This window comes from Micrasema longulum, unplaced genomic scaffold (assembly GCF_059751315.1).
Source record: "Micrasema longulum isolate JH-2025_06_02 unplaced genomic scaffold, ASM5975131v1 h1tg002729l, whole genome shotgun sequence".
Taxonomy (NCBI): Eukaryota; Metazoa; Arthropoda; class Insecta; order Trichoptera; family Brachycentridae; genus Micrasema; species Micrasema longulum.
Genome location: NW_028279859.1, coordinates 1 through 25,025, shown reverse-complemented (window position 1 = coordinate 25,025; position 25,025 = coordinate 1). Strand labels below are relative to the sequence as shown.

The 25,025-nt window shown below is 36.8% G+C and overlaps 1 protein-coding gene across 1 annotated transcript; it reads left to right on the top strand.

Annotated features, from left to right (window-relative positions):
* Nucleotides 1–2,585: 2,585 nt before the first annotated feature.
* LOC148271682 (uncharacterized) lies at nucleotides 2,586–22,009 on the top strand. The gene is made up of 6 exons (XM_088241056.1): nucleotides 2,586–2,613; nucleotides 7,131–7,237; nucleotides 7,331–7,394; nucleotides 16,276–16,468; nucleotides 21,242–21,359; nucleotides 21,962–22,009. Exons 1-6 carry the CDS (start codon nucleotides 2,586–2,588, stop codon nucleotides 22,007–22,009), a joined length of 558 nt encoding a protein of 185 aa, XP_088097182.1.
* Nucleotides 22,010–25,025: the final 3,016 nt, after the last annotated feature.

The window sequence follows — 25,025 nt, the reverse complement described above, 5'->3', positions numbered from 1 at the left end:
ATTTTTTTCTTAAAAGCTTTGTCAACATTTTCTTTTAAAATCATCTTAGGAATCTTATTAAAAATTTTAGTAATTATATAACGAAGTGTTCTTTGGCCATACTTGTTTACAAACTTCGGTACTGACGAGCTTTCGCATTGTGCACCCCTGCTTTTCAATTTGTTTATTAATGATGTTGCCAAATCATTCTCTTACTCTCGTTTTTTGCTCTTCGCGGACGAAAACAAAATTCTCAAAATAATTCAAACTTTACAAGACTGCTTTCTTCTTCAATCAGACATTAACTCTTTTAACCGATGGTGTAATGTCAATAAATTAGAACTAAATATTAAAAAATGCAAAAAAATGTCATTTCATAGAACAAAACAACCAATTTCCTTCGAGTACCTATTAGAAAACTCCAAAATTGATGTAGTCAAGTCCATCAGAGATTTAGGAGTTGTTTTGGACTATAAACTGACATACAACGAGCATATAGATAATACAGTAAATAAATCACTGAAATTACTCGGCTTCATTAACAGAATATCCTCTGATTTTACTAATGTCCGTACAATCAAAACTCTTTATTGCTCAACTGTTCGCCCTCTTCTAGATATGCCTCAGTGGTCTGGTCTCCATTCTATGTCAATCGCATAATTCACATTGAATCAGTCCAACATCGCTCGCTTCGAAAAATAGCGTGGATGCTTGGACTAGAGAGAGATAATTATTCTTATGCTGAAGTAGAGTCAATGTTAAATATTTCTAGTCTACAAAAACGTAGAACTAATATTGACTCCATATATATGTTCGGCATACTAAATGGTATAATCGATGTTCCATCATTACTGGGACAAGTAAAATTCAATATTCCGACTCGTAGATTGAGAAACAATAAAGTACTGTTCATCGATCAGCATAGAACAAACTATGGCCTAAATTCTCCAATGACCCGCCTTTGTCGTATTGTTAACTCGAGACAAGATCTGGACTTTTTTGGTTTAAGTTTACAAGGATTTAAACGAGCACTAAATAAATAGTCCAGATCTTGTCTCGATGTCCCTTATGTCAATGCTTCTTTCTTTTTTTTAAAAATGTTTTAAACTATTCTTTTATTGTAATATTTAAACCTTATAAATTGTATACATGGACAATGTCCGTCAATAAATAAATAAATAAATTGTGCTAGCCTTGTATTATGTGAATGTAAATGCCTTTTCTGGTAGTTACTATCAAATCGGTATCTAATAACAAATTTGAGCCATAGAATAGCATTTACGGACAGGCACCCTCGCTTTTTAAAAAGTTCGGGTAACTCTTCCTTATCAATTCTAGGTGATCTGTTAATTAATTTAAGAGCCGAGGTTTGTAAAGATTGAATTTTTTAATGTTGGTTTTACAAGAAAGGCCCCAACTGGTAATACCGTACCTAATAATTGATAAATAAGTCTTAATCTTTTTATTGGTACAAAATATTTGATTCTAAACGTGCTGCCTATAACTGTCCTTAATCTTTTACACAATTTGGTAATACGTTTATCCCATTTAAAAAAGTAGTGTCTATTTTAGTGATCATTTAACTCTAGAAAGACTCACGACACGATCGATCGGGCCTGCGGATCGGAACATGGAATGTCGCCTGTTCTGGTAAGGGCGCACAGTGATTCAGAATACGATATTACGAGCTACTGAGGGTAAAACACCCAATAACTTGTAACAATAAGTGGGTGTACCAGCAGGTTGTGCAGGCGTAACTTCACAAGCACCTTGGCTTGGCGCCGAACAGAGCTCTTCTTGTAGCCAACTGTGCAAAGAATTCATCCTTTTTTGAGCTACCTTCCATTTTGTGGTCAGAACAGCGGCAAACCCTTTTGTTTTTTTTCTTAATGTCTCCGACTAAGACTGACCTTCAGTACAGCCCCGATTGCTTTTGAAAAGGCTGGTCCGAAGGTCGCGAAAAAGTCAAGATATTGTATAAAATTAAATATTACAACCAGAATTATCTTCTTTTAGAAAAAAAGAGAATACAATTCCATAAAAAAAGGCTTCAAATAAAGTATTTCAATTTTTTTTTTTTTTTAAGTATTACCGAAGGCATAATTTTAAGTATAAATAAAGGAAAATGTCACAAAAATGTATGTGATTATTGAATCATCATGAATGCTTGTATTTTTTTTCAAAAACAAAAAATTAAAATTCAGCCTCGGCCACTTTTATGCTAGATGTATTATCTTCAAATTATTACGACAAATGTTTGTTCAATACGTAGTCTTTATTGAGGTCCCGGATACCTAGGTTTAGTCTAAACTTGAAATGGCGTAATCTGCCGGTCTAAAAGTAATTATATTTTAGTTACATAAAACTTTTAAGTATATTTTTTAACGGAAATACCTGTAAAGACATATTGTTTATATCTAATTTATATTTTGTTTTTTTTTTTCTCTTAATTTTGCGTTCGTTTTTCCCGACTACGGCCTTAACGGTCAAAATTTCAACGAATCGACTTAAAATTTACAGTGGGAGCTCGATGACCAATACGCTTCTTTAATCACATACAATTTTTTATTTCCAAGGTATTGGGTTTTTACCCTAAGTAGCTCGTAATGTCGTATTCTGAATCACCGAGCGACGGTGCGCCGAAAATGTATGCAAAGGCTTCAGAATTATAAAGGCCGCCGCTTCGTCGAATGAAATGCGGCGTACCTTGATCATAATGCATCAGATATGGAAAAAGGCGCCGATCGCACATCAAGCATACCGACGCACCGTACTTTGTATTGCAATAGCAATATGAATGCGTTTCTAATTGGGTGACTATTACTAAATTCACACGCGTAATACGTTATATTTTCTCACCCGGGCGGGCGAGTTCGCCCTCCTCCGGTCCGCGGCCGGCTGCCCATTCTGCGAAGACCGCTCTCGGAATATCGTCCCTCCGAATGACGGTGTTTGAGGGAAAATGCGACACGTTTCAACGTGAAGGATGTTCCCTCCACTTTATACTGGAATATGCAATAGCGCCGTACTGGAAGGCTGTCGGATACCCGGCGTAACGTTGACGTTGCGGAGTGATCGATCCGTCATGTCTTCAGTTTGCAGCGATCTGGGAAGAAACAAACACATAACAATAAATTACAGATCGCACATGAATTAACGAGTCATTATACATATATATTTCTCTCACACCGCCGAATGAGCGCTCGGTGTATTGTCGCAATTTAAACCTTTTAACTTTTAAATTTAAACCGTGTCCAGTCCATTCTCTTCGCAGCCGTGTGTTGCCATGCTAACTAAAACTCGCTATCGGGGGAAAAATCAGTAGGTACCTTAACCCATTGACTACTAAGCAGTTTTTGATAATCTAATGAGAATAATACTCGAAAGAAACATATTTTCCAATGTAGAAAGAACTCACGAAGAAACTGGCTCGTACACAGTAAAGCAACAAATAAATATGATGTAACATTTTTTATGCATAAAGTTCAGGGCTACTGAGGTTGACTGCTAAGTCAATTTAATAATAGATTCCTGCAAGTGTGAAGACTGTCCAGCATCTCAAGGTCAGTTGCCATTTTGTAAATGCAATAAATTTCACAAATAAATAAGGTAGGTTTTCGTACAGCAATTTTTTAGTAATTTTATTTTTTATTCATATAGAAAACCAACAGTTCCACAAATTAAACTAAGTAACATAAGTACAGAAATATAATACAAATACAAACAATAACGTTCAAAGAATAAACTATTTTAGTATTGTAGTACCTGTCAAGCTTTATAAGTGCTAATTTCAGTACCTACTGTTAGTAAATGTTTATAGTCTACAGTCTTCATCATAAAATATAGTATTTTGTACTGAACAAAACCTACGGAAAAAAGAATAGTGGTTTGTTTTTTAAACATCTCGTTTCATAACGTTCAAATGCGTTCAACCATTTTTTCTGCATTTTTTCATTATGTACTAGGAATGGCCAAAAAAGCTTTATTTTGCGTCTTCACCGTAGTGTTTGTGCACATCGGAACTAAACAGTACTTGTATCTTATAACTAATGACATTTTATGAGCATTTATTAGTTAAAACAGTGTAAAACAACCGATTACAACAAAAACAACACGTAGGCTATACAAATTCGTATGAATTTGTTTTAACGGTCAGTCAAATTCGTAACGTGTGACGTCACAAGCCCATGCGTCATCCGAATGTTCGTTTTGGCGCTAATTCAAAGTATACGTTTTTAAACCACTCTGAAAAATTAACGCGTGGACACAAAAAAATAAAATCTGTACAGCTACCATTGTAATTTTTTTTCTATTTTTTTGCAAAATAAAAAAAAACCTGAAAATACCCTATTTCGTACATACGAAACTAGAGATAAAGTTAAGATTACCAATGAGAAAAACAGAGTTCTGAAACTCATTCTACAGGGGAGAAAAACTGTAAAATAAAGAAATAAAAAAAATTGAAATAGCCATGAAACATTTGTAATGAATTTTGTTTTAAAATGTTTCTGAGAAGTTTTTACTTTTAAATGTTATTCAACGTTTATATTTTCATTTATTGTGATTTGTGATCGGAAATTCGGTGCAGTTTATTTTTGTTTACTCTGTTACAAAATTAATTATGTAATAAAATAAATAAATAGTATGTTCTGGTTAGAATATAATCTGATGAGACAATTTGATAAATTACTTTTCCATGTTTAAATACCCATTTACCGATTCGCCGAGTAAACTGCTAAGCAACGATAATTCGTTGTTGTTAATGTTAATACGGGCATTAAAGTCTAACCATATTATTGCTGACGTCATGACATCAATTTGAGAACTTGCTGTTGCTCTTTACTTTCCTGTTGGTGATAGTATAAAACATTTTCAAGAAAAAAAAAAAATCACATAATTAACTTGATTTCACTAGTTACTATTTTTTAAAGAAATTGTTATATTCCCGTATACTGCGCATATTACTACAGCAGCCATTGCAAAGAAAACACGTTCATAAATAAACCAAAATAATTATAAAGCCAATTATAGTTTTTTTTTTTTTTTAACTTAATATTGAATGCAAAAATACTATTGACAACTGCCGTTTTTAAATAATGGATTTATATGGAGCAACCCGAGAAAATAAAATAAAATACCAAAATAGTTAGATAAGCAATAAGTACCTACGTCAGTAACAAAAACAAACGATGAAAAATATTTTTTTTTTTAAAGTAGAAGTCTAATAGTCAAGAAACTTTTGTTATCGTTTGTAAAGTTAAATTTTCAATTACGGTTTGAGGATTTTCATAAATGTTTCATGTTTAAATTAATAATAGAAAAAAGAAGATAAAAAATTGGATTAAAAAATTGCGTTCAAAAGAATGCTCCTCGCTGGGCGAGAATAATTTTCAAAAAAGGGTTTGTTTTCATTAAAAAGTATGAAAGGAACTACCGCATGACAATCAACATTTCAGCTGGGATTATCCATCTCGTTTTATCCATTGTACGTGAACTAGCGATAAATGAAAGAAAATATTTTTATTAGAATTAGTTATAAATTATAAAAACCGTAGTGTGTTTTTTAAATTATTTATTTTATTTAGTTCTACGATAGACATGGTCTTATATATATTTACAACAAAATATTTACATCTATACTTATTCATACATTATTTATTGCTATTGTCCTAATTTATAATATTCAACAACGTTAAAGCTTGTCCTTGTCAGTACCGAGGTTTGTGAACAAGTATGGCCAAATAATACTTTATCAAACAATTACTAAAATTTTCAATAAGATTCCTAATCAGATATTAAAAGAAAATGTTGACAAAACTTTTAAGAAAAAAATCATCTCTTATATGTAACAAGGCTTTATATTGATTATTATTTTATGTTAACAGTAATCTATTAAAATTTTTGTAAATAAATTTTGTATAAAAATACGTACGATTTTAGTTATTAATAATGTTTATATGACTTTTTTAAATTATATAATTTCTCTTACGTTTTTCTTTGTAAAGGAAAAATAAGAAACCTGCTGACAGCCGGATTCGCAGTTTAGTGGGTTTCTTTTCTTTTTTTAGTTTCTGTTCATGTTTACCTTCTTAAATAAAAATAAAGCCAAAAAACCGTTAAATATGTACATTTTTACTAACTTATTTATATTAACTACTTACAATAAATATAACCTAGTATTTTTTATATGTATATATACTCTTTATATTTAATTTTAAATATATTTACACTTTTTTTATGCTTTCTGGCTTTTTTCCTCAAATAACTATATTTATTTTTTTATTCATTAACGGTTCAGAGAACCTTTTTACAAAAAAATGATTTACAGAAATAGTCACAGCAGTGAACAATAATTATGTAGGACACAATATGAAATAATAGAATAATTAAAACAAAACAATTTAATGAACATATTATACAAAAAAGGAAAAAAGAAACATAACATCTCTAATTAAAAGATTACATTAACCATGAGAAAATTTTATGTTCTAATTAAAAATATAACACAGTAAAGTTTAGAATAACTAGATAATAAAAAAATAATAAATATAACACTAGTACATGAAAAATTTTAAGTTTTTTAAGCGAAAAAATGAAAAAAACCTCAATTAACTAAATGATACCTTTATTTAGTAAAATCACCACCATCAGTTGGTTGGAAGAATTTGCCATTTGGCAATAAATTCCCTTGTACATAAGGCAGTTCTGGGACATTGCTTTTGATTTCTTTTCCAGTCTTATATTTTTAGATCATTTTGTTGGATCTGCGAGACATTTCGCTTGTAATAATCGTTGTGTGTTTCTTTCCAGATCGACGATGTAATAAAAAAACTCACTATTTTTATGAATTATAAAATTTCTTATTAGATTCTCGAGAAACTGCTTAGTGGCCGAAGGGTTAAAATTCTAAATTTTGTTGGCCCTCGTATAAAAATGAAATGTATTAATTTATTGCGATCGGTGATCGGAAACTTGACGCAGTTTATTCTCGTTTACTCTATTATAATATCAATTACATAATCAAATAAGTGAAGAGCATTTTCTGGTTAGAATATAACATGTTTCTAATAATATAATTCGACTAATTACTTTTCCGCATTCGAGCCTACCTACCCACCCACCGATTTGGGGAGTTAAGGTCGGATTTTGAGATCCGGCAACACCGAACGGCGAAAAAAATCCAAACGGAATTCGGTTCAAATTGCGACTTGCAACAATTCTTCGAGACTTCGAGGGTGCTCATCGCTTGTTGTACGAGGTAATATATTGTCTCTAGGCAATATAACTCACTAATTCATGTTGGATCTGCGAGACATTTCGCTTGTAATAATCGTTGTGTGTTTCTTTCCAGATCGACGATGTAACCGCGAGCCGAAGAGACGACGGATCGCTCCGCGTGCGTCGGCCTGTGGCAGGTGAGGAAACGTGCTCTGTTAATTTGTCGGTTTTCCCTTTACGATGATATTATCCGAATCTAATAACTGCAGTGGCCGACCGAAGCTTCGGTACGGCCGGTAAAACGAGTTTCGGACGCGGTTTCGGCCGAAAATTGGCTTAGCCGAAACACGCGGTCGGGACGTATCGGGTCGCATTCGGCTCAAGTCGGGTGGAAAATGGTGTCCGTTTAAACAATTAGTTATTGCGTCGCTAATTGCTATTCTAACATAAAAACTAGACCGATCTTGTGATCTTTTCTCTATATTATATAGTAAGTAGTTCTAAGATCTTTCATATTTATGTTTTTGTAATTCCTTTATAGCTTACAAGTTAAAGTTCTCACGGCGCACATTGGAGAATTGTTACAACAATAACTTCCATGTATAACAAAACAGCGAACCTTTAAAATGTATGCCCAACTCGACAATGTTTTGAGTATGTCCACATGCTCGCAGAATGGCTGGGTTTCCTCCCTAGGATCCCTATTTAGATCTACATTTGTCACAACGGAGAGGGAAAACATTTTTGAGAAGGGAATACGGATGTCTAGGCATACCTGCGTCGACGCTTATCAGTTCATGGTTTACCTCTTCGTTCTAATTCTCGAGGCACTCTCTTAATACCCATCCACAATTCCTCTTTCTTCTCTAACTCATATAGTGTCCATGCGGCTCCACTGCGGAATCATCTCCCATCCACCATCAGAGGTGTTACTACATTATCTCCTCCTTTCCTTTTTCCTCTTTTTTCCTTTTTCCCATTGAGTAATAGTTTTGATTTAAGGTAATTTAGAAACAAATACGTTTATTTATATTTTTATAAATCTTTAGCTATTTAATATTTTTTTTCTATTGAATGTGTTCTGTAACTTTAATTATAAATATAAAACTTTTTTTTTATTGGTTGGTTGGAAGAAATTGCCATTTGGCAATAAGCCCCGCCAATGTACAAATAACATTTTGTACAAAAATTTTTTTTTTTTTTTTAAGTGCCGAAACCTCTATCATGCGGATGAGATTCGTCCGGCTGAATCGATTCTCTAAAATGTATTCCCTCTGTTGTGACAAATTTAAATATGAATAATTCCCTAGGGAGGAAATCCGGCCGGTCTGCAAGCGTTTGGACGTACTCGAAACATAGTCGAATCAACTACCCGGTAAAAGAAGAAGTATTAAAACAGGAAAATTCTCTTCGGTTCAGCCTGATGAATCTCATCCACCCGGGATAGAGGTTTCGGCTCTTCACAGAAGTCAAGAGATGGAAGAGTCAAGGAACTGTGGACGTTCAGACATGGACGGATTGGTGAGTGTCACACAGCGTGCTAAGCGGCCACTTAAACCAGCCAATGACAGGTCATAAGCCCTGTAAATGCCTAGATTTACGTATTCCCATCTCAAAAATGTTTTCCCTCTCTGTTGCGATAATTGTAGATCTAAATAGGGATCCTGGGGAGGAAATCCAGCCAGTCTGAACATTTGGACATACTCCCGAACACGGTCCATATGTAAAATGCTCTAAGTGGCTTTCATTTGCATGAAATGATTGTCTGTAGCATACTCCTATATCGACCACATTACTTCTAAAAGTATGAAAACTTTGGGTTTCATTCTTAGAACCATAAAGGATTTTGAATCAGTTAAAATAATGAAACTCTTGTTAAAATATTATCCTCGGCTAGAAGCCCATTAGAGTTTAACTCTACTATACGGTCCCCCTTTACTAAATTCACATAAATAATGTTAAAAAGTCCAACGAAAATTGTAGAACAGATCGACTACATGTATTTGTTAAACTTTTTGCATTTACCTACTCTGGAGCATTGCAGGAAAATAACTGACCTAATATTTTGATGTAAAATCATTCATTCTAAATTTGATTGTTGCAAACTCCCAGATTTAATAAATATTAGTATACCAGCACGTAGAACTAGACAAAATAGTCTATATCATTGTCACCCTTCTCAAAGCAACTATATGCAGACTAGGAAACGAGTGTACCTCTTATATGGACATTTTTAACTCGAGTCTGTGAATTCAAATCATCTCTTAATACATATTTGATGATGTTCTATAGTAACGATCAACAAACTATTTGCAAAAGCTACTTTTGCTAATGATCTGGTGTTTATTCAATTATATCTTTCATATGCTGCCATACATACATGTATATGCAGCGGAACGAGGAAGAATTTGCTCGTTATAAGCGTTACTCGTTATACCAGAGTTAAACAATCGCTATTGGACATTGTCACTAAGTAAATACATATGCGTACATATAATTCATACAGATTTTTTTACAGGGGTTAGGTTTTAACTGATCTGGTCTAGAACTCATTTGATATCGCCCACTTGTAATGTTTATTGTGTATTGAAATAAGCCTAGAACATTAAAAAATCTAAAAAACAAGCGTGTCATTCATAAACTACAAAAGCAGCTGTAAATTGTAACAATGTGCCGAACCGGCTCTTACTAACTTCGCTAAGCTTGGATTTTTTACAAACTGTGTTCATTTTTTAATATTGTTGGCAAAAAATCCAATTAGGTACTTGGACACTTACATAGCTATCACAAACATAATCCGATCCCAGCGCCCGGCCGTATTTATTTTTTGTGTTAGCCGACCGTATAGATTTTATTACTTGGATTCTTATTTCGAGATTACTTTAATTTTGGACAATATTTTTGTTGGGTATGTCCGAGAAGTAGCTCGTTATAACAGTGAATAATTGTAGGGAGAAAACCATGAACTAAAATGTCAACTAATGTTTCCCGAGATCTTGCTATTTCCGTGATCGTTATAACTGATTTTGACTGTATATATTAATATATATTTTTCTCGTTTTTTAGTTTTTAATTTTTGTAAATCTATCTAACTCATTATATTGTTATATTGTAAAAGGCACTTGTGCCGTGTAAAAAATAAATAAATATAGAGGCCCACTGAACTAATGTTGGATCTTCTCCCGCAGGGTGTTCCCCGGCCTCCGTCTGCGGACCCCGCCGATGGTCGGCGCTCGGTCACGTCCGGGGCGGGTAATATTAATTTGTTATACTCGGCCGAAGTGATATTTTTATAAATTTGTTTATTTACTTACAAAAATGTTTTACAGAAATAATCACAGCAGTGCACAATAATTATTAAGTACACAATATGAAATAATAGAATAATTGAAACTAAACAATTTAGTGAACATATAACATATATTTTTAGTTTTAAAGCTGATTTTATATATTTATGTTGATTTATATGTCAAGCGTCGTATTAAAAAAAAAAACATTTCAGATACAATGATTTTTCGTGTGTCAATATAAATCACTCCTTAGACGTTACTAAAAAGTTATGTCGTCACTTTTGCGGACAACTGTCATTCTAATCGAGCTATATTTTAAGGACTATAGTTCATTGGGGAGTTTATTGTAATTTTTTATTCCTTTGAAAACAAAACTATTATGACCATGACTTGTGTGGAATTTAAGAACTTTTTTTTAATTTTTTTAATTTTTTAATTTAAATCTTAAAGTAGGGCACACATATCATACATATTGTTATGTGTGTTCTAATAATAACATTGCAAATATATTTAATTTATAAATTGTTTATCACATATGTCTTGACCATTATTTTAAATTTTGATATGTTTTTTTCTTCATAAATATTTTTTTCCATTTCGTAATACTTTTTAATTGCTTTAAATAAAATGGAATTTTGTGACTTTGCCTTTTTCCTAAATGGAAGTCTAATTTTGTTATTTTCTCTAGTATTGTGATCGTGTTCACGCTGGTTCCGATCAATTTTTTTCCAAAATTCTGTTTTTTTTATTAGAGTTTATAATTTTATGAACAAATATCATTGTATTGTAAAATATTCTTTGTTTATATGTTAATAATTTCATTTCATTTACCATCGACTTTACCCTCGTATATCTGTTTTTTTTCAAAATGATTCTAAAGGCTTTATTTTTTAATACAGTTAGTTTATCTATGTTTTCTTTGTTTGATAAAAAATTTATAACTTTGATATTATTTGGGGATCTGCGTGACTTATTCATGTCAAATTTGTTTATTTTTTCTTCTTTGTAAATTTGTACACTGGAAAAAATTACTTTGATAATTAATCTTAAAAAAATATCAGTTGAAACACATCGTCCCCCAAATATGTAATGCACAGGAAGGAAGGCGTATATTTTCCCACAAACATTGAAGTTCCTCAATATCCTTAACAAAAGCCTATAAATCCAAAAACCAGCAATTAATTCTGGTTTTGCTTTGAGCGATACATTTGAAACTATCTTACAACTTGCAACTGCTCTCCTGAACAAAATTCTGCTCACCCATAATAATAATGCTCACTTGGTCCGTGTCCTCTCCCTAGGTGCGGCGTACGGTGTCCGTGAAATCTCTCCGAGCCCCCCGTCTGCGGAGTGCTCCCGCGCGTCCTCCCGGGGCCGAGGGAGGCGTGCGTAATATGCGGCCCGGCTAGCCGTGTCGCCTCGGCCCGATGACGCCTGTCACCTCCCGCACTCCTTGCCGGTAAATAATACAAATGATTTTTTTTTAAATTAAATTCAGGCGTCAGTCCGGGCATAATGAAAAATAAATCCCATAAAAGTTATCTTCATTGCGAATCATTTAATAATCATGAAATATGGGCAGAATGGTGAATGGTAAAGTGTCCACTTAAACCAGCCAATGACAGGTCATACGCCCCGTAGATGCCTAGACTTCTATATTACCTTCTCTTAAATGTTCTTCATCTCTTTTGTTATATGTCAATATTAACAGCTCCCCGAGTTGAATTCAGTCTTTGTCTACAAAAATTTGGACCAACTCAAAATATTGTTGTTAAATCCATCTGGTCCATGAAGAAGTTTAGAAATTAAAAAAAATAAAAATTTTCATGCGTTGCCTAGTATGTAGGTGAAATAATTCAATTAGATGAATCTCACCCGCGTAAATAAAGGTTTCGGCTCTTTAACTTCACAAACATCAACAGATGAAAGAATTGAAGGAATATAGATGTTCAAATATAGGCAGAATGGTGAATGTTACACAGTGTGTAAAGTGGCCACTTAAACCAGCCATTGACAGGTCATAAGCCCTGTAGATGCCTGGACTTCTACATTACCTTCTCTTAAATGTTCTTCATCTCTGTTGTAATATGTTAATTTATGCTCCTAACTTCTTTTTTACACATTTGATTGAATATTTTAATATCTACGAACACGCACAGCGCAAAGATCTACATCTCTCTGAAAACCGCACGTAAATCGGCTACCCCATTTAGGAGTACGGCAGTGGCGAATGCTCCTTATAATCGATTACATGCAGCTGACCATATTTTTTTGACATCGTAAGTAATGTTTTATAATACTGTAGTATTATTTGGAAAAAACACATCACCAAAAAAATATATTACTTTTCTTGGGTAAGTAAATTTATATCATATTCCTTTATTCCATACAGCGACCAGTTGCGCCTCTATTGGCCAAGATTATCACTACTGGATTACACGAGATTACTCTGCTCACTTTAAAATCACTAATTCAAATACGTCTTTAACCTAAAACTTTAGAATCTCGTTCGAAATATTACACTTGCGATTACAGTAAAATCTTGCAGCTTTCATTAATGCAATTTAGTCTTTCAATACTTTTTCATAAGGGCTAGTATTCTTTAAAATACATCAATTTGACTTACGACAGTCTAAGGGAGGTGACAATATACGCACTCGTTATGTGTAAGAAAGAGATAACGAATATATTTTGTATGTCGTAAGTAATTTATCATACTTATGTTACGGTGGTTTGAAAGTAAATTTGCTTTAAAATAAATAAATATTTTGATATTTTAATCGAAACGAATTAATATTTTAATCCATAATATAGTATAAATCCTTTAGTGGGTTTTAAAAAACAAAGATTCGCTAATTGTTTTTGAATTGTAATTCGTTTTTGTGCATACGATGACAGTTGAATATTGTAGGTTATTCTTCAGTATACATTTAAACTTTTAAAATTTAGTTAGAGTAATGATAAAAACGTTACTAGTGTATAGTGTTAAGAATAAATATATATGAAGAATTATAATATGTATAACTTATGTCGTTTTGTGAATAATAATGTGATATAAAAGTCGATGAAACAATGATTCTTAAAACGTAATTTATGTTTTGTTTGGTGAACTATCGTACTCGGTAAGGAATACTTTTAAATTATTATCATTTATTAAGAAATAGTGTTTTATTTCAAGACAAGTTATAATAGTCTGACTTAGCCGAAGATGCACCGGTGCGCTAATGAATTATTTAGTTTATTAATTACTTTTTCGACGCTTAGCGCAGAACGCGAAATAGCCGCGCGGATGGGTCGTCGCTTTCTAATGACATAGGCGGAGGTTCGAATCCATAGGGGTTCCAATTTTTTTTTTGCAATTATGTTTTTTTAAATTGTATTTTTTAAATCAAATGTTTGTGCTACATTAGAAAATATTTTTACTGAAACTATTAGCCGCTGGAGCCATTTGTTAGGAATTATTTATTAAATATACAAGACTTGTTTTTTATATGCCATACTACCGCTATGGACATTTTATCAGAATTTTCATAGCTTACCAATTTAAAAACTCACCGCTCGCCACTGGAGTACGGTGACATCACACGTACAGAGGAATTATATATATATAAAGATGGTGTCTACTGCTTACATCAATTACTTGTAATTTGTTCAATCACATCTTCCCAACATTCATTTATAGCGTAGAAACATTTATTTATTGAAAACGCCAACCGCTCGGGCAAATAGTTGGAAGAATACGGGGCTTACATATGCGGGTTTGTTTACAAGAAGACTGGCCGGATTTCCTCCCCGGGGAGTTATTCATATTTGAATTTATTGCCACATTGGCTGGTTTAAGTGGCCACTTAACACACTGTGTAATTTAAACATCCACATTTCCTCAACTCTTCCATCTGTTGACTTTTGCGAAGAAAAGGCGCTGAAACCTTTATCACGCCTGTGAGAATCATCCGGATTCGGTTCAGCCAATGAAAAATATTTATTATATGGAATAACAATTCACCGGTTATTTCCCGCTTCCTTTATTTTACACAGTCAACACCGATATTTATTTATTTATACTTTTTATTCTTTTTTTAATACAGAATACTGTTCCCTCACCTCAATAATGTCCCGTGCCGAGGGAAACATGCCTAAGATTAGCTATTTAACAAAGTTAACATAATAATAACAATAAAAAAACTTAATTAATCCAATTAACCTAATTATAATTTACATAATTAACACTAAAACAATTAAAATAATCATAAAAAATATAACCAATAGAACAAAGTTCATAAACAGTACACACATTTTACCTATTTGGCTTGATCCACTCGTCGATCCGTGCGCAACCCACCTCCACTATCCATTTCTTAATAGCAATTTTATATTGCGAGAACTTACTAATTGTCCTTATGAATAATGGAAGTAGATGTACACTTTAACCGAGTAGTAGGCCAATCCTCTTTGACCGAAGGTTGTATTTATTATTTTATTTTTTTGCAGCATCAGGGTGGAGTATCTAGTGACTCTTGTATTTGTAACGGAAGGTAGAGAATAATGTTTACGTGCGTATAGTAACAGAGCTTTTACATAAAGTTGTTTTACAGATTTGACATGGGGATTTTCAAATATACCGAGGGAGCTAGTTCTGATTGGGACTCTTAAGATAATTTTTATTAAAGCTTTTTGCGTAATTATTATTTGCTCGATCAGTGTGTCGTTTGCACATCCCCATCCGACTTTATAACAAGAACAAACAAACAAACGTCAAAGTCAAATGGAGCCTTGTCAGCGTAATGGGGAACACAAAAACCTAAAGAAGTCAACACTGGGAAGAAGAGAAGGTCAAAACTAGGGCTTTAGTTTATTCGTGTTTCTTTTCTCATCACAGTCAATTCAAATACACGTAAACAAATAATATTTCAGACATTATTAAAACAAGTTATTAAAAAGACCGCGTGCTTATTCCAGCACTAAACCACGTAATATGCCGGTATAAGTTTCTACGGTCGCTATCCCAGATTTGAACAGAGTTTAACTCTGCGAGGTTTATAAGTAACTAGCGGACCCGACAGACGTTGTCCTGCCCGAACATCGACTTGCCTGCCATTAGCCGGTTCAGCGAACGTTTTTTCGATAAACTATATACTAAGTGACATTTGACATTTCAATAATTTCGTTTCGTCATTGTGCGATTTGCTGTTGCCCAAAGCAAAACCAAAAAAAGTGTGCAATACCTCGTTACCCTGCGCTGGTCGGCTTAGGCCCGGTTGTATGATCGTTAGTAATAGTAAAAAATCTGTAGCAATAGTCCAAACTGAACTCTTTAAACCTTAGTTAAAAATTCAACAAGCCAATTAAAAGCCTTAGTTAAAAGACACTGTCCATGTATACAATTTATGGGGTTTAAATATTACAATAAAAGAATAGTTTCAATCATTTTTAAAAAAAGAAAAAAAGCATCGACAAACATAAGGGACATCGAGACGAGATCTGGACTATTTATTTAGTGCTCGTTTAAATCCTCGGAAACTTGAACCAAACAAGTCCAGATGCTCTTGTCTCGAAGTAACAATAGGACAAAGGCGGGTAATTGGAGAATTGAGGCCATAGTTTGTTCTATGCTGATCGATGAACAGTACTTCGTTGTTTCTCAACCTACGAGTCGGAAAAGCACGCTTTCTCTATTTTCTACGGATGATGAGTTCGAAGATGTCCGTCGTGATGAAATCCAGCCACTGGTGAAAATTCCGAATGAAATCAACAAACGCCCTTTACTTACGATTGTGTATTTTTTTAGCGATCGACTTTCACCGCTGGCGAGTTCGTCGGCGTCGTGGAGGCGGACGCTCCTCGCACCGAGATACACCGCTTCCGCGGCGCAGTCCTTCACCCCGAGGGGCGTGGGGTTCCCCTGACCCGGCACAGCCTCCCGCTGAGGGAGCGCCGAGTCACGAACGCCGACTGTGTCGAAGGAGTTGCGGTTTACGCAGGTAAATATTGTTTTTTGAATGAAATTTTTATCATTTTATTTGATGTGTTTATTACTAATTATATATTTCGAGGCTCGCATAAAACAAGAAACATTAACGATGGACCTCAGAAAGTTCTTCTAAACCATCTTTATTTTAGTTTCAGTGCTGCAGAACAGCCTTTATTTGATATTTTTATATACATGTTACAATTTGCTCCCCACTAATTCTAAAGACTTTTCGGTGGGACTTACGTAATTCTATTTATACCATACAAATATATTCATTAACAGGCACTATAAAGCATTTATAAGACTTTTTTATTCATTTGAAGATCCTTCACGTCAACACTTTGAGTACCGGCCGAATACACGTGGAATTAACCCTGTGCCCGGCCCATTTTTGTGAAATTTCACGCTTTGTGAAGGGTTTCTTAAACGTGTCATAATTATGAAAATGCTGGGTTAAATCAATTGAAACTTTATTTATTTGAAACGATTCAATAAGTCATTTTTGTACGACAGTTTTGCCAACATTGGCCTTTATTTATTTATGCTTTATTAAGTTAGTGCATAACATCTTAAGAACTAATATAAGCTTTTAATAATATTACAATTTTTTGATCAAAATTTCTCAATAACATATTTTTTCAAATTAATTATAAATATTTAACTCTTTTCCATTGCCTTTATTTCTTCTTCAGGTAACTCACTGTACAGCTTCAACCCCTTGTACAATGAGTTTTGAGATTACGTTTTTCTCCTCATTGCTAATCTTATCTTTTTTTACCCCTTGTTTCATACGTATGACATTGTTGGTTAAATGTTATTATTGTTTTTATTTTATTCATCCTCTTAATTATTTGATGTATAAAAATTGCTACATTATATTTAATTTGCCGCTTTACTGCGAGCGAGCCAATTTCTTTGTGCATTCTTTTGACATAATAATAGATATTTCTTTTGAATATCCTCATCGCCTTATTTTGACGAATTTGTATATTTTTAATTTCTCCTTCATTACATAAAATAATGGAAATTTATGGGAAACCACAATGCAATGTTTGCACATATATTTATTTATTTGACACTTAATATACATATACAATAAATATACATATAAGGGCGGGCATATTGCCTTAAGGCAATTTCTTCCTACCTACCCAAACCGTTCAGTTTGAGAAAATTATAAATACATGGACATATTGAATCTTACAATTTTATACAAAAACTAAAAGCAAAGATTAACAAAAATAAATATATATATATATATATATAAAAATAAATAACACTACTATGAAGAGAGGAGAGGGGATACATATACAGGGTCTCACTCTTTTTTTGTGCTTTGTATCCCGGAGCCGTGTAAACACGTGATTATAATAACCACGCGTTGTATCCCAGGCCCGTGTTTTCACGTATTGTTATGGTTGGATAATTTATATAGCGCCATTTTTATGAAAATCACCTCAAGGTTTACCAACAGCAAAAAAATAGTAATTGTACTGTACAAGTAACAGTTTGGACGGTATTACACAATCCTGTAGCAAGGGGTAGGTGTTGGCCGCGTCTCGCTGCCGTCGTCGCTCTCGGGGTCGTAAATCCCTAAAGTTACGAAGTCTCGAAATTCCTCTCAAGTCCAGTGTCACTGCGTAGGTCGGTGGAAGATACTGGTTCGTAGTCCCGGGGTGAAGCGATGGTCAAGTCCAAGGTGTAGATCCAGTGGTAGAGCGGGAGGTCGGGCGGGGTGACAAAATGAAACGATCAGACTAACGTGATGTCTCGAGGCGAACTCAATATTTATTATTTCAAATGTACACATTATATAGGGCGTGTTGCGGGCTCCCGCTACCTGCGTTAGGCCAATACGGGAGTGGGGGGGGAAATACCGCTCCCACTATACCCGGCCGGCGCGCCTCCCCCAGAGTGCACATGGGGAGGTGCCGTCACTTTGCTGGGAGCCGCCGCACGCGCCACATCAATTACAAAATGCCTTTCTAAAGGCAAACATTAGTTTTGTTTGCAAAAGTGCCTTTTTTAAGGCAGTCCTTAGTCTCGTTTACAAATGCCTTTTTTAAGGCAGTCCTTAGTCTCGTTTACACAAATTGTAATGTTTGAATAATTAATGATACACTAAGTTATCCCATGTTGGGTCATTATCGAGTACTCTTTATTATTGTTGTAAAAACACTTTGACTTTACACTTATGCACAGATCATATTTATCCAGACAAGTACCTACTCAGTGTTGCTATAATACATAACACAAATGCAAAGTCCTATTTTAGGGCAATAATTGGTCAAACGTCTAGATTCAGTTACACAAATCTCTACTCTATAGTACCCCGGGATGGCTAAAGTCAGACCCGAAAGTGGAATATTCATCCTTTATTGTAGGTCCAACATTTAGCCTACAGATACCGGGGCGGGGGCCCTAACTATATTATTGCATATTTTATTCACATTTTTAACCTAACCGTCCGTTACACTAATAAAAGTCCCTAGATGTCAATAAAATTAACTTTTTTGGACAGCCGGTAAACCACGTGAAGACACGAGACCGGGACACAACGCGTGGTTATATAATCACATGTTTATATAAAATGTCAATGATGGTTTGTGGGAGATCATTGAACAACCTCGGAATACGTTCTCCGAAGTAATTTGTAATTCGGGGAACGACCGGGGAGCCCTCAGTTTTCGATCTAGTGTCACGAGTGTGGGAAACTCTTTTTTTATATTCCGGATCAACAAAGTGATCTACAATCAATTTGCAGTCACAAAGTTGTTTTACCGGCGGGACATTACAGAATTAAAAATATACACCTTCACCCATATGTTTATTTATTTGTCACTTTATATACACATACAATATATATACATATTAGGGCGGGCATATTGCCTTAAGGCGATTTCTTCCTACCTACCCAAACCGTTCAGTTTGAGAAAATTATAAATACATGGACATATTGAATCTTGCAATTTTAAACAAAAATTAAAAACATAGATTAACAAAATAAAAATAAATTAACACCATACTATGAAGAGAGGAGAGGGGATGGGAAGGAAAGAAGGAGGATAAAGGAACAATTTAAATATTTAGATAGTGACATTTCAATCTCGACTTAAATGTAAATAAAGAAGGGGCGTCTCTAACATTAGTGGGTAGATTATTCCGCAATCGAGCGGCTACTACTGCGAAAGAGGAGGCAAGAAAATTAGAGCGATGACAGGGTATTAAAAGGGTTCTCTGGTTACTAGAGCGAAGAGACAGTCCGTGTTGTGCTTTCACGAGAGGTTGGGTGAGCTCTCTCAGATAAACAGGCCAAGTGGGATATTGTGAAGAAGTGGTAGAATGTGAATGTTTCTTCGCCTGATGCTGAGCCGGTGTAGTTGCGTGCGGTACTCGGTTGTGTGGTTAAATTTGCCAAGATCAAAGATATAACGAATGCAAATATTCTGCAATCGTTCTAACTTATCAAGAAATTCAGAGTTAGCATCTAAATAACATACATCCGCGTAGTCGAGGAGTGGAAGAAGTAAGCTCTGGACTAATGTTTGCTTAACATTAATTGGCAAGAAATTCTGTAATCTTTTAAGTGAGTGCAAACTGCTATAAAGTTTACGACTAACCTCGTTAACCCGATCGTGCCACCCTAAATGCTTATGAATGATACCTAAGTTTTTGACTGAAGTCACGAATGGAATTTCTGTACCATCTATTTTGAAAAGGTGTTTGAAAAATGTTTCGCCTCACGGATTACGCTATTTGGTACAATCCCCTTCAACAGTCTCACCTGAAAACAAAAAATTTTACCCAGAGGAGACTGGAAGGGGAGACATAATGAGCGAGGTATACATCTCCAGCATCACAATCCACTCTTGTTGAGATGGTTGGAGGTATTGACCTTGCTGGAAAGATGCGTCGCTAGTCCTGCGAGGCTGTCTACAATTAAATTTAACAGCGTCTTGATGTTTAAAACAAACAGAAAAATAAGTTGGTTTGATTCTGTAGGAAACAAAGGAAAATTAAAACAGACAAACATTTTCAGTAATTGTCATCAAATGCCTACTTTACCGCTCGCCTACTTTACGGGGCATCAAATTCTCAATCTCGTTTACATTCAAAACAACGACAAAACATTAAGCGAGATCACGTTATCTTTTCATCGATACTTACAAACATTTTTCAGGGCACGAAACAAAAGCGACGCTCAATAACGGCGGTCCTCGCCACGAACGAGCTCAATAACGGCGGTCCTCGCCACGAACGAGCTCGGTCGGAGAGGCAGGTGACACCGGCGTTATATGGCGTGTCCCGATGCTGCCGTGATGTGCTGTGGCGATCGGCTACCAGCTGCCGGTTGTGGCTTGACAGGTTTGTGGTTTTTTCATATTTGTTTTCTGTAATAATACTCAAATTAACGATGGAACGCCTTCCACTCGAACGACGCTTGCAAATTGTGGATATTTACGGCGACGCAGATCAACCGAAACTCATCCTGTCACCGAGGGAAAAAAAAAACATTTACAGATCGCAAATAATATTTATACAATGTGTACATTAACACATATTTATATGTAATTCCTAATAGGAGTAAATGTGCTATGTATATTTCCCAATATTAGTTTTGTGTTGCATCTATCTATGTAGGTAAACCCGTACCGAGACAGATGCGAGTTGCCCCTGTAGGGTGCGGTATCGGTAGGGTAGCGCAGTAAGTTATGCGAGTTGACAGCCCCGCTCGTTCGCACTTTACCCTCTCCCGTGACTCAATGTTTCCTGTCATTCGCAGATCCATATCGGGGAAAGGGCGCGGACCGCCCGCCGCTGAGCTGGGAGCGCGCGCGAGCGGGACTCGGCCGCCAGTGCAGTGCTCCGCGCAAGTCACCCGTCTGATGCGTTTGTTCTCCGTGAGCTGCTGTTATTTGACATTTATCACGAATGAATGCAATATTTAGAAGTTAAGATGTCTGAAAAGATAAACAGTATGAAAATGTCACTAAATGGTATTAGTAATATTTTGAACCTGGTGGAATTAATTATTTTACACAAATTTTTATCTTTTATAATTCTTCTATCACTTGATCTTAATAAATTAAAAATAAGCAGTAAGAAATTATAATCTAAAAATTCGATTCCGACACCTAATTTAAAATTGATAAATTGCAAAAACTCATTCTGGACCTTTTCTATACAATATTGGTGCCTAGAATAATGGGGAGCCAAAACATGACTATGTATGCTCGCATATTCTAATCTGTAGTGGTTCTGATTATAAAACCTAACATTTTCGAAAATCTATTAATATGACAGAAACCATTCTTTACACATATTCATATATTATTTATTCTCCGTGAGTCATTGTTCTACATTATCTTCCATATGTTATTTAAAGGATATTTATTCTTCGTGAGTCGAGTCTGATAGATTTATTCTCCGTGAGTTATGCCATGACATCAATCCGCGCGTCACTCCAAGTTTCCGTAAATCATCCGCTGAATTCTTACACCAGATCCCCCTCCGAGAAAGCGTGGCCGTGGTGGAGTCGAGTTCTCTCTGACTGAGGGTGAGGTTGTTTTTGTAATAGTTAAGTTTAGTTAGATGTTTGCTATCGAGAGACTCAACTCCACTCACAACCTGCACGTCAATGATAACTGCCTTATTACTTGCAACCGCGATGATGTCCGGTTTCCTTCTTCCTTCTTCCTTCATCTGTGTCCAGGATGTGCTCACGCGTGACAATCATGTCGCGCTTCCTTAGTGCAGCAGAAATTACTGAGGCGACAGCGTCGTGCCTTAATATACGGCCGCCGTGGGTCCTGTGGCACACTTGTATTACATGTGCTGCCGTCTCAGTAGAGCTGCAACCAGCGCGACATTTAATATCTTCCTGCCTATTTCCCCTTGTGGTGCGCACACGGGTTGGCTCCTGCACGTACTCGCGGCCTGGGACCGCGAGACACCTCTGACTCACCCAACTGGTAGATGCTGGTACTTTGCTAGCCTCCCTTAGCTCAAACCCATCGTTCGAAGCATAAAGGAGATCGCGAAAGTAGCGGGAAATTTTGGTGGAGTTATTAAGAAATAATCCATTAATAGTTAGGGCTCTCTTGGCCGACAAGATTCTAGCATTAACATAATCGGAGTTTGCTGCCACTCTAGCTGCCTGAAAACTAGAGCGGTGCAATGCCATGAAGCGTGAGTGAATCAACGCTGGTATGGATTTGGCTAGGCATGGGATGCCTAGTCCTCCATCACGCACAGATGCGTGGAAGAAGGGGAGGGGGATATCTTTTGGCATTTTCAGCCATTTACGTATAGCGGACCGGATTTGAATGTCAAGCTCTTTGAGCATCTTTCCATTGCACCTTCCCAAAATGAGGCGGTGGAACATCCTTGGAAGAAGGAAACTTCTGACTGCTATCAGCTTTTGCTGTGGCTTTAAGGGTGCCGATGAGATTCGACTTACGAATTGACCAAGAGAGCAGTTCACATGGACCGGACCGGTGCCATCGAACTCCACACCAAGGTACTTCCACTTGGAAAGTGATCCGAGTTGCGGAATCAAGCCACCGTCCCGGGTGCGAAACATGCTCTCTTTCGCGACCTTAAAGGTTTTGCGGTGTGTGTTTGCCTCCTGAGAGAAGGCAGCACACTTACCGGCGTTAAGGCTAAGCCCAAATCTTCCCGCCTCTTCTTCGAAAGCCGCAATGGCAGATTGCAGACCCCAGGAGGTAGTCGCAAAAAGTAATAACGTCGTCAAACGACGACAGCGGGTATCCCATCAAATCGATGGATACGCCTCTGGGGAGCTTGTTCAAAATTCGGTCCACAACATACGTAAATAGGAGTGTCGACAGGGGATCACCTTGTCTCACTCCTCGACGACTCTGGAAAAGGGGGCTAGTTTTTCCATGAAGGCTAAAGCAAGTGGAGCTGTTGTCATATAGAAGTCTGACGTAGTTTATAAACATTTGGGGGACACCCAATGCACTTATGGCATGTAAAAGGCCTTCATGGGAGACCGAGTCGTAGGCCTTTGCAACATCCAATGTTGCAAAGTGAAAAGTCCTAGGACTCGATCTCATCGATTGGAATAGGGATGATAAAATGGTGATGTTCTCCGCACAGCCATCATTGAAGCATCGCTGGCGGGCATCACCTAAGCCGAGTTTGTATAGTCGTGCTGCTAGAATTTTATGAAAGTGACGCACGACTACGGATGAGATTGATATTGGTCGAAAGTCAGAATTCCGACCAGTGCCCCCTTTCTTGGGGACAAAGACTGTTCTACTTGTCAGCATGGAAGCAGGGAAGCCATCTGATACAAGTAGGAGGTTGAATACGATTGTTTTCACCTCTGTGGGTACCGCTCTCCAGCACCTCGGGGAGACTTGGTCTGGCCCCGACGCTGAAGATAGCGGTACATGTCCACGAACAACCTCGACTCCAGTAATAGGACTCCACAAACTAGTTAGCCCCTCTTTGGCATTGTATGCCATTTCTTCAGGGCTAGGAGTGAACGGGACGGATTGTTCCGTAACCACGGCGGCCCAATACGGAACCATACTTTCGTATGGCGGCATCGGGGCCTCCGCAGTCAAGGATTCGCCGTCTAGAATAGCACGCACACAGCGAGACATGTTCGACCTAAACAATTTCTGCGCTGCTGCGTACTCCTTCTGTCTTAATGCCCGTTTCGACATATTACTGTTGTCTTCAATGCGGTTTTCGACCGGACACGAAGCAACGGTTGGAGGGAACACCGATGTGAACCACTCAGACAATAGGTCACGTAAGGTCGCCGGATCTGCACAAGACATTGCTGCCTGGCAGATGGCGCCAAGGGCTTGGGGATTCCAGCCCTGAATATCCTCAAGGTGTGGCAATAAGCTCGTTAGAGAGTTGAAAATCGCATCGCTGTGCGATTGTGGGGAAGGAGCGGGACTACCAGTTGGTTGGGGGTTTGGTTCAGATGAAGAACCGGCCACATCATCTTCACTGGCCTGTGACGGGGGTGCATCGGTGGTGGCATCCTCATGGGGATCACCAATTGGCGCAGCGCGGTTTCCAGTAGTCATTTCCTGTATGAAATCTACAACGAGGGCTTTGTAATCGCTTCTCCTTTGATTGCCTCTAGCGTTCTGTTTGGGTAGATCTCATACAGGTACTGGTTCAAAAACCGCTTTTTGCTGATGGCGCCAATGGCTTCTTGCCTCGCCATGAGGGTGAGCTCCTCCACGGACCATCTCAGATGCGATTGTGGAATCACAACCTCATCTTCGAAGTCCGTGGGATGTTTGGATCTGCGATGCACTCCTAGACCAGTTTTGGTTGCAAAGCTTTTGGGGCAGTTAGGGCACTGATGTGGCTCTGACGGAGCCGGGGTTGGCGCTGCAGAGTCAGCGGATGTGACCCCAACAGGAGGCGCGTGCATTCTTCTCGTATGGATCCTCAGTCCATTTTCACTTCTAAAGGACCGGGAGCAGATCGAGCAGATGATCAGTCCCGGCGCCGGCTGGCTGGTTGATGTGCCTGGACGGGCAGTTGGCGGAGCAGTCGGTACAGACTGCTCC

Excerpts from the sequence above, each read along its gene's own strand:
- LOC148271682 (XM_088241056.1), top strand. The coding sequence starts at position 2,586 with ATGTCGTATTCTGAATCACCGAGCGACG. Across the intron at positions 2,614-7,130 it reads TTCTGAATCACCGAGCGACG|ATCCGGCAACACCGAACGGC; the intron begins GTGCGCCGAAAA and ends TCGGATTTTGAG. Across the intron at positions 16,469-21,241 it reads AGGAGTTGCGGTTTACGCAG|ATCCATATCGGGGAAAGGGC; the intron begins GTAAATATTGTT and ends TGTCATTCGCAG.